At 44.6% G+C, this 9,121-nt stretch overlaps 1 protein-coding gene across 1 annotated transcript; it reads right to left on the bottom strand.

Moving 5' to 3' along the window:
• Positions 1–19: 19 nt before the first annotated feature.
• znf710a (zinc finger protein 710a) lies at positions 20–6,775 on the bottom strand. Its single transcript, XM_075469833.1, has 5 exons — positions 6,721–6,775; positions 3,311–4,801; positions 2,398–2,589; positions 2,112–2,286; positions 20–1,720 (listed from the first exon to the last, which is right to left on the bottom strand). The coding sequence occupies exons 1-5, from the start codon at positions 6,763–6,765 to the stop codon at positions 1,551–1,553; spliced, it is 2,073 nt and encodes a 690-aa protein (XP_075325948.1). The 5' UTR covers positions 6,766–6,775; the 3' UTR covers positions 20–1,550.
• Positions 6,776–9,121: the final 2,346 nt, after the last annotated feature.

Here is a 9,121-nt window from a genome sequence, read left to right as displayed (position 1 = left end):
TAGGACAAACGATAAAAGCTTAAAGGTAAATAAATTTATTATTTTACAGTTTTGTCTGGTACACAACATTATACATACAATTCTATTCATATTTTCTTCACACTAAAGTCTAATACTGAAAGCTATTTAAGCTGAACACCTCCCCCTTTGTATCGTCACTACAGTAGTGACGGAGTTAACACAGAAGCTTGAAAACTCACAAAAATGAGCATTTTTTTTTATTTTTATTTTTTCCCTTTTTAAATGCACTATATCAACATCGCAAATGGATACCTTGTTTGCAGGCTACAAGTTTGAGAAGCTAAGCAGTGGGGAAACTGAATATATTGAACATTTCCAAATCATTTTCCACAAGGTCCACGACCCTGTCACATGTTGGGAGGTTGTCGTCCATCACATGAGACCAGTGTACAGCATGATGGATGGCATGCTCTCACAGACATCGGGGCGCTTAATATTTCTGTCCCGACTTTTTGGGGACAGTTCTTGAGATTCATCCATTTAAGAAAAAACAAAAACTGCAATAGAAATGCAGGGTTTGCATCGCTTTTGGAAAAAATGCTGCAGTGTAGCCTTGTGAAGGCGAGGGGGAGCGATGAGGTTTGTTTAAGGAGATGCTGCACCAAAGTCTGTTCACTGTCGTAATCTTTTGAAGAGATCTACAGATGGGTGGTGGAGGAACCTGAATGTAATTTCACGAGGGTCTGCAACTGGACCCCAAGAGATCCGGCGTCGCAGCTCAATGTAACTGTAAGGAGAACGACCGCCGGACACCCGTAGCTGCAAGATTTGAATCCAGTTCTTTGGTAAAATGAAGTCCGCTAACATTAAAAAGGTCATAATGTTTTCGTATGCGTCTGAAAACATTCCACAGAAACGAGTTACATTCATAGACAAGAGATCAATACAGTGTGACGCTTTTTAATGCAGAAATGTAAAAAGTAGACACGGCGGTCTTTAGTGCAACGCAGTGATTACAGTACCAGCAAACATACGGGAGGGCTGATACTCTGTACAGTTATGTACAAATTTGCAGACCTGGAATTGAATTAATCACAGTATAAAATCAAAGTGAGCTATTAACATCTTGATAAGCTTTGGTAAGTGAAAGAACACTTGTTCCGTTCCTTCATCCCTTACATTGGTGTAGCCCAGCAGACCAGGATTGTCTGAATGAGTAAGTACAGTGTGACACACACAACTACGCTTGTTCCTGAAAATGTGCTTTTGTAATGGAGCTCAGATGATCTTTTTGCTAAGCAACTGTGTTCTTACTGAAAGACTCCTACTATTTATGACCATCCTTTTTCGGGTAATCTGAGAATTTGCAGTGCCCTAGATGAAAATAGTAATGAGAATAAAAGTATAAATGTTAAAATTTAGTTGCATTATGCCAACTAACAGTGCATGTTGATTTGCAGTTTGCTGGGTCTCCTCACGCCCATCAGAGGAATCAAAGTATTATGTCTTTAACAGCAAAAACCCAGCCAAAATAAACAATCCGGCTCTCATTAGATCACACATATTCACTTTGGGGTTATTTTAATAATTCATGCAGTGCTGAAGCGCCCTGCACTCTTCCCATAGGTGCTGTAATACTCCATTTGAGATAGTTTAGCCACGTCTGGTGTGTTGTTGTTGTTAGCCCGGTTTTCTCGCTCGCTGAATTCAAAACTCTCCTCTTCATAGTCCTCCTGCCCTTCTGTCTCTTGAGGGGGTTCTGACAAAGGAGGGACAGACAATTATGATCCCACGTTGCCCTCAATAACACACGTACACACATGGAGCTCCCCCTTAAAGACATGGCTACAGTGAGGACAGCCAGTAGATCGCCCCTCCTTTGTCTCAGTCTCCACCCAATATAGACTGGCATGTCTAATCCAGGCACTGCTATGTTTACTAAACACACGCAGTTGGAGTGACAGAAAAATCAAAATACTTGGCTTCTCGATCACAGTACATGCTGAGTCAAAGTGCATTGGGGACAGAGAGAGTGGCAATAATACAACATGAAGTCTCACTTAGGAATTTGCCACTATTAACCCATCAACAAACTCAAGTTTAATCTGTTTCAAAGCAGCATCATTAGGACAAAAGATTGAGTTACTCACCATGTCCGTCTACTGAGGCATCCATGATGCCGTGTTTAACTTTCATGTGTCGGCTGAGGTTGCCCTTCAGGTTGAACTTGCTGGTGCAATAAGGACACTTGAAGGGCTTGCTGCCTGCGTGCAGATGCATGTGGCCGAGGAGGTTGTACATTCTGTTGAATGACTTCCCGCACACCTGTGAGACAAGAGTCCAGTCGTCAGTACCTCTCCTTCACAATGGGATCCAGTCTGACTTGAAATGAAACAAAACAAACAAAAAAAAAACCCTGTCGCTGGCTTTACCCACCTTGCATTTGAAAGGCTTGACCGGAAGGTGGACAATCATGTGTGTTTTCAGGGTCTGCTTCTGGACAAAAGTCTTGAAGCAGACGTGGCACTGGAAGGGTCTGACACTGGCGTGGATCAACATGTGTCTCTTCAGGTTGGCAGACAGGGTGAACTCTCTGGCACAGACGTCACACTTGAATTCTTTCATACCCTGAGAAAACAAAGTGTGTTCTTTGAGGGCCTTTTAATTCATTTGGCAAATGATATGGTTGAGAGGAAAATAAATAGTGAGTCACGATGAGCTCACATGTGTGCATGTGTTTGAGCATTTGCAGTCTGGCTTTTGGTCCAACTCGTGTAGAGTTTGTTGTTAGATGAGGAAGACAGACTCTCAATGTAAATAAAAAACTCTTTTTTTTTTTCAGGTTTCGGCATTTATCCTATTTTATTTTCATATTCCACAAAGCACACGTTGTGAATAGAAGCCCTATAGAACGAAGTAGACTATATAATGGAAAAAAAGAGTAATTCATCAGACACAAAGGGAAGAAGGTTTGCAAACGACACTCACCACAAAACACATGCAAGTAGGGAGGGATGGGGTGGGGGGTAGTTGAGCCACACACACAAAAAAAACGCAAGGCCTTTGAAGACTATGTTTACAAAGCAACTGGTTTTGGAGAAAAGCCTGTGATGCAAGTGTGCCTTTCACCCCCATGTTTCCATGAGGAAACACAGCAGACTTTGTTTGAAATTAGCTAAGATACGTATGTTTATAATGAGATTTTTCTATTTCAAATAAAGGTTTTATTGATGTCGAATAGCAGCATTAGGCCTGCCTGATCACAGTTGTGTTTTCAGAACATAATTTTAGACAAAGGCACATCATTAGGTTTCAGTACCGTGGGTGCAAGGGTGTGTGCCACCAGTACCTTGTGAGTGAGGGCGTGTTGTCGAAGGTGGTGGATCTGGACGAACTCCATGCCGCACTCTGGACATACATAAGGCCGCACATTCTGGTGCTTCATCAAGTGGTTCTGCAGCTGGCTGCGGTAGGCAAAGGACTTGTGGCACTCTGTGCACTGGTATGTTGTGGGGCCCTGATGGCTGGTTAAGTGGCGTTTCAGGTGGGCATAGGTTGGAAACTCGAGGCCGCACTGAGTGCAGACGTGACACTGACCATTCTCGTGTTTGTTCTCATGCGTTCTCAGCTCGCTGGGGTAGGCAAAGCCGCGACCGCAGAAGCGGCAGCTGTAGGGCTTGACGTCCGTGTGCTGAAGCATGTGCCTCTTCAGGTGACTGGTCTGCGTGAAGGCCTTCTCACAAACGGTACACTTGTGGGGTCGGGTTCCCTGATGGGTGAGTAGGTGAGTCTGGAGGTGGCTCGGCTGTTTGAAAAGCTTCCCACAGTGTAAGCATTCATGGGGCTTAATTCCATTGTGGCCCAGAATATGGGTGACTAGGTTATATTTTGACGTGTATGACTTCTCGCACATGCGACACTTCCAACGTTTCAGACCCTCTCCCACGTCTACGCAGTAAGACTCGTCGATCTGTACATTTATGTCCAAACGGTCAATCTGCATTCGTCTGGCGAGGCCCTCTGGGTCTGACCACAGCATGGCCTGGCCGTTCTCCTCGTACTCTCCCGTCATCGGCATGTCAGTGGACTCATAGGCCACTTCATTGGAATCATAATAACGGTTCTCCAGAGGACTCCCAGTGTCTCCACTCGTCTTGAGGTTGAGTGCCTCCTCTTCTTCTTCTCCTACGACCAGCTCTTCTTCCTTCCTCTCTTTCTCCGGACCAGAAGTGTCTTCTTGCTTTTGTTCTGGCAGTCTGTCTGTTTGTGGCTTGGATGTATCTCTCACACATGACGGACAGTTTCCGCAGGCCTGTTCCTCTTTTAGAGAACCTTGCTGGGTGGCTGTATCCTCTGACTTGCCAGGACTATGCCTGCTGTTCATGTGAATGCAGGAAGGAGGGTTATCAGTCTCAAGTCTTTCACCTTTAACCTGAGCTTGTGGAGCAGGTTCTTTGTGTGGGTGAGGATCTGATTCTCCATCAGTCCTTAGCCTCTTGATCCTCCCACGAGGCCCGGGGCGTCTTCTCTCGCTGCAGTGGGGCTGGGGCTCCGGCTCTCCAGCAGGCTCTGCCAGGTAGTCTCCATTAGCTCCTATCAGCTGGTCAGCATACTCATACTCTACTGATTCAGTCGGAGGAGGCGGGCACTCTCTTGGCTCCCCGGTGTAAAAGCCATTTGGGGCAATGGTGGCCCCAAATATTTCGTTCTGGGAGATGAGGCCAAGAACGGCAGCCTGAGCCAGAGATAGCACTACTACAGGCTCCGTCTGCGTGCCCACATCGACATGGCCCTCAGTCATCTTTGGGTAGGCCCGCACAAAGCGGCTACTCTCTTCCTCCTGAAAAAAAAGATAAAAAATGCATACAACTTAAGTCTAAAATTATGCAGATGCACCGCACGAATAGTTCTGTAACTGTGTTTTTATTATTTCAGTCTTACGAAAGCAGCCTTACACATCATTTCCTCATTTAACCTTGTTTGCCCACTGTAGTCTCATAACGTTGTAACCTAACAGTGAAATTATCATAGAGTATAGATCTTGAAATTCTATATCTTATACAGACAGAAGCTACAAAGGCTTCACTCCCTGGACTTTATGAGAATATTAAGATCCTGTTTTTAAGGGCTACTCTGTGAAAGCAGCACTCAGACTACGCCTTGTGTCTTTGCTCTGAATCCACAGAACATTAGATTGAGGAGATAAGGCAGATCTGTGTTAGCACCCCACTTCCTTCCTTGACAGGCTTTAGAATAATAAAGAACACAACAAGGGATGCAGGTCCAGCCAGGAAGTTGACTTCCGTGGACTGTCCTCAGCACTTCCTGTGGGGTCCTGGGACAGCCTGGCCGACCAAAGTCAGCCCATCACTGTAGCAATCTGTCCCATTCATGTGGAGCGAAGCCTCTCTGCGCAAAAGACAACTTTATAACGCCTGCAACACCGGGCGTCTTTAACAAGATGATATATGCCGGCAGAAAGTCTCATAACCATAAAAGACATTTGATTGAGCTTTGAGCTTATTCTGTATTCCAGACCCATGCATAAGGCTCACTAACATAATTGTATGGTTCAGAAGTGTTTCAGACCCACATATTCATGTTTACCCGGCAGCCTGTAAAAGCAGAACAGCAAAACTATGGGACAGAAATTGTTGAACTACCAAACTGGCCCTGTGTGGTAAAAGAGAAGGGCATATTGCATGCCACTGGTTTCAGGTTATTTCTCAGCATAAATCTGACTGGTAGGTTAATGTATAGTGCGAAGCTCTGACCCCCTAGTTTCTTCTCAGACAGCACTCCAGCCTTCACTCTGCCACATAAGAAAGAGCTGCTTCCTTTCCTGATACAATACTGAGAGAAAAGAAAAGAGTGCATGGAAGAAAATGGGAGACAGGAAGAGGAGATAGAGAGCAGGAATAAAGGTGTGTGTGTTTGTGTGTGAGTGCATGGGAGAGGGGAGTAGACCTGGATGCCCTGATAACCACGTCATTTATAATTACTGCTTTTAAAGTAGTCAGACAGAGACAGACTGTGTGTTTGTGAGAAAGAAAAGGAAAGAGACTGGGTGTGTGTTTGAAAGTGTGTGTGTGAGAGAGAGAGAAAAGAGGGAGGGAGGTATGAAGAGAAGGAGAAAGAGCTGTGGGCGGGGGAGGAGTGGAGGGAGGGAGACAGAGAGAGAAATGAGATGGAGGGGCTGAAAGATAAAGAAAGAGGGGAGGGGAGGAGGGGAGGGAAGGGGAACGAGAGATTGAGTGAGCATGTGAGGGGAGGGAAGAGAGAAAGGAAAAGGAGAGGGGGTGTGAGTGTGTGAGGGGGGCAGCCGGAGAGACAGAAAGACAGAGTGAGTAACAGAGAAAGAGGGGAAGGAGGGAGGGGGAGCTGTGAGAGAGAAGAAAAAGCACAGCAAAATGAAAGGCTGACAAAATGAAAGAGAAAAAGACAAATGACAAGTAGACAGAGAAGGTGGAGTAATAATTGCAAGAGAGCGTACTTTCACATTAAAAGTTGCAGCTGAAAGACACCTAAGGACAAACAATTAGAGCAGAAAACAGAAAATGTGCAACAGAGACACAAAACAACTGTTCTTTTAGAAAAGATGTTTCCACTGCAGCACTCATACGAATGTGAAAAGTAATCTTGCTTCCTCTTCTGACGCGCACGCGGACAGAAGTGTAAACACCTCATGAACAAACTGCAACACAAGTAATCACCATCTCCTTCCAAACATCTCCCTCTACTTCTATTTCAGAAACTCACCACATTGTTCCTGGAGTGATGTTTTAGGTGTTTCAGGGATCTCATCCTTCAGGAGAAATGAGTGGAGTAAAAAAACCCACCTCCTATTTATATCTGTGGGAGAGTGGGGCGGTCCCACGGCTCATCCTCCTCCTACTGTTGCTGTTATCAGAACTGACTGTGCCTGCCCCCCCCTCTACACCCTCCGCCCCACCATAGACACACACACACACACACACACACACACACACACACACACGCACACACACAGCATCACCCCATTTCTTTCTCTTCCTCCCACCCTCTCCTTCCCATCTCACTTCTCTTTCTCTCTTCTTTTCTCTTACAAACACACACACATCTTATCTCCCTTTCTCACTACATACAATTCGGCATGACCCTTCAACACACATTTCTCTTTAAGGCATGCAGGCTCTATTTTTTCTTGATCACACTTCATACTTTACTTTGCATTTCCTTTTTCTATGAGAATCTTCTCAAATGCACAAAGAATTTTATAAGCTAATCAGTAGTTCCTCTTTTTGCATGCAGATAAATATATGTATATATTCATCTATATACACACACACACGTGTTGATATCTATCTATAAATATATATATCTATATATATAGATATATATATACACATTTGTATACACACACACTGTCACAACACACAAACACCCAGAGACGCTATGGGTGGAGGTGCATCTTCAGTTGAAAACAGTCAGACAACGGATAATGTCTGAGAAATACAAAAATTTTAACTTTCCAAAGAGACGGCGAGTAGTTTGCTGCCATTATTTCTAGATTCAAACTAATTAACTATTTAGACAGCCTGAAGTATACTGTCTGAGAAATTCAGATGAAAAAAAGAGTGAGAAAAGAAAAAGAAAGAAAGGAGAGAAAAGCAGTTAGAAGGGAGGGAGGGAGACAGACGTGGGGAAGAAAGAATAAGGAAGAAAGAAGCAGAAGGAGGGGGAGTGAAGCTGAGTGGAGGAAGCAAGGGGGGGTGAGGGACAGAAAGAAAAAGGGAGAGAGGAAAGAGAGCTGGGTGGGGGAGGGAAAAAGAGAATGCAGCAAAAAAAAGGAGGAAGAAGGGAAAGGAGAACGGGATGATGAGGAGGGGGGTGGCTGGGGTATAAGAAAAGATGTGGCAAAAGAAAGAAAAAGAATAAAAGAGAGGAAAAAGATAGGCGGTGGGGGGATGAGAAGAAAGATAGAGGGAGGGTTGAAAGAAAATGCGGTGAAAGAGAAGAGCAGGGTGTGGGGGTGCTAAAGGGAAAGAAGGAGAGAAAGAGAAGAAAAAAGGGGGATGGTGGAGTGTGAAAATAAAAAAAAGAAGAGTCCATCAGCAAGAGAAAAGAGAAAAAAGGAAGGGGGTGTAGAATGAAGGAGGAGGTGGGGGGCAAAGGGAATGGAGAGAGGAAAGGAGATAGAGAGACAGAGAGTGTGAGGAAAAGGAAAAACAGCAAGGGAAGACATTAACTATTGAACTTCCAGATTTCTTTCAGGCTGTGTTGAGAAACAGTGCGGCAGAGTACCTGCGGACTGAGTACAGGTTGTGTGTTTAAGTAGTCGTCACTAAAGATGATCCTGATAATTATACAGGTATTCCATTAGGCTGGAGCTTACCTCACCTTAACTAGTAAACACAAGGGAATCGTGTGGAAAAAAAGTCCATCTGAGACATGCATGAGTAGGTGCGGGCGGGCAAGACAAACACAGCGTGGACACGTGCCAATTGTGACTGTAAGACTGAGGACTGTGCATAAACATTTCCTACTAAATAACAGGAAAGGGCAAACCTTGAAAACCTTGATCAATCATCAGCAGCTGGGAGTGCTGCGAGAATGAAAAAGATAGAGAGAAAGGGGAGCGGAGGGGGGAGGAGGAAGAGATAGGGAATGAGAGTGAGTGCGAGGGAGGGAGGGAGGGGAGAGAAAGAGATTGAGTGAGGGTGTGAGTGAGGGGGAGAGATAGCAGGAAGTCGAGGGAGAGAATGGGAGAGAAAATAGAAGGAGAGCAAGGGAAGAAACAAAGAGATAAGAGGCTGAAAGACAAAGAAACCACATGGAAGAAACAACAAGGGACATGTACATAAAACAACACAGAACTAGCCTATGGGGAAAATGAAAAAGACACATACAACAAAAGTTTGGGGAAGAAATGCTCTGGCTCCTTTTCAGGCCTGAATCTTCACAACAGCAAAACCTACTCGCTTGTCCATTTACTTGGGGTACATTTGAATATTGGGCTCTGGAAAACTAAGAGCAGAAAAGCCCACAGTGATAATAAGCGTAATATTTCATTCAGTTCTTAGATTTCTACAAGTTACGTTGTGCATATGAGACAGAGAAAGAGAAGGGGAAGTAAGCCATTGCCCTGTGCTCAAGTGTACTAACCCTGAACTAGGATTTC

This window comes from Odontesthes bonariensis, chromosome 7, assembly GCF_027942865.1.
Source record: "Odontesthes bonariensis isolate fOdoBon6 chromosome 7, fOdoBon6.hap1, whole genome shotgun sequence".
NCBI classification, from domain to species: domain Eukaryota; kingdom Metazoa; phylum Chordata; class Actinopteri; order Atheriniformes; family Atherinopsidae; genus Odontesthes; species Odontesthes bonariensis.
Note: the sequence above shows the minus strand (reverse complement) of the source record. Positions and strands in the feature narration are given on the sequence as shown.

What these genes read in the sequence shown, in the direction of transcription:
- znf710a (XM_075469833.1), bottom strand. Translation starts at nt 6,765, where the DNA reads ATGAGATCCCTGAAACACCTAAAACATCACTCCAGGAACAATGTG. An exon ending in ATCACTCCAGGAACAATGTG is followed by an intron (nt 4,802 to 6,720) that starts GTGAGTTTCTGA and finishes CTTTTTTTTCAG; the next exon opens with GAGGAAGAGAGTAGCCGCTT. An exon ending in AACACGCCCTCACTCACAAG is followed by an intron (nt 2,590 to 3,310) that starts GTACTGGTGGCA and finishes TTGTTTTCTCAG; the next exon opens with GGTATGAAAGAATTCAAGTG.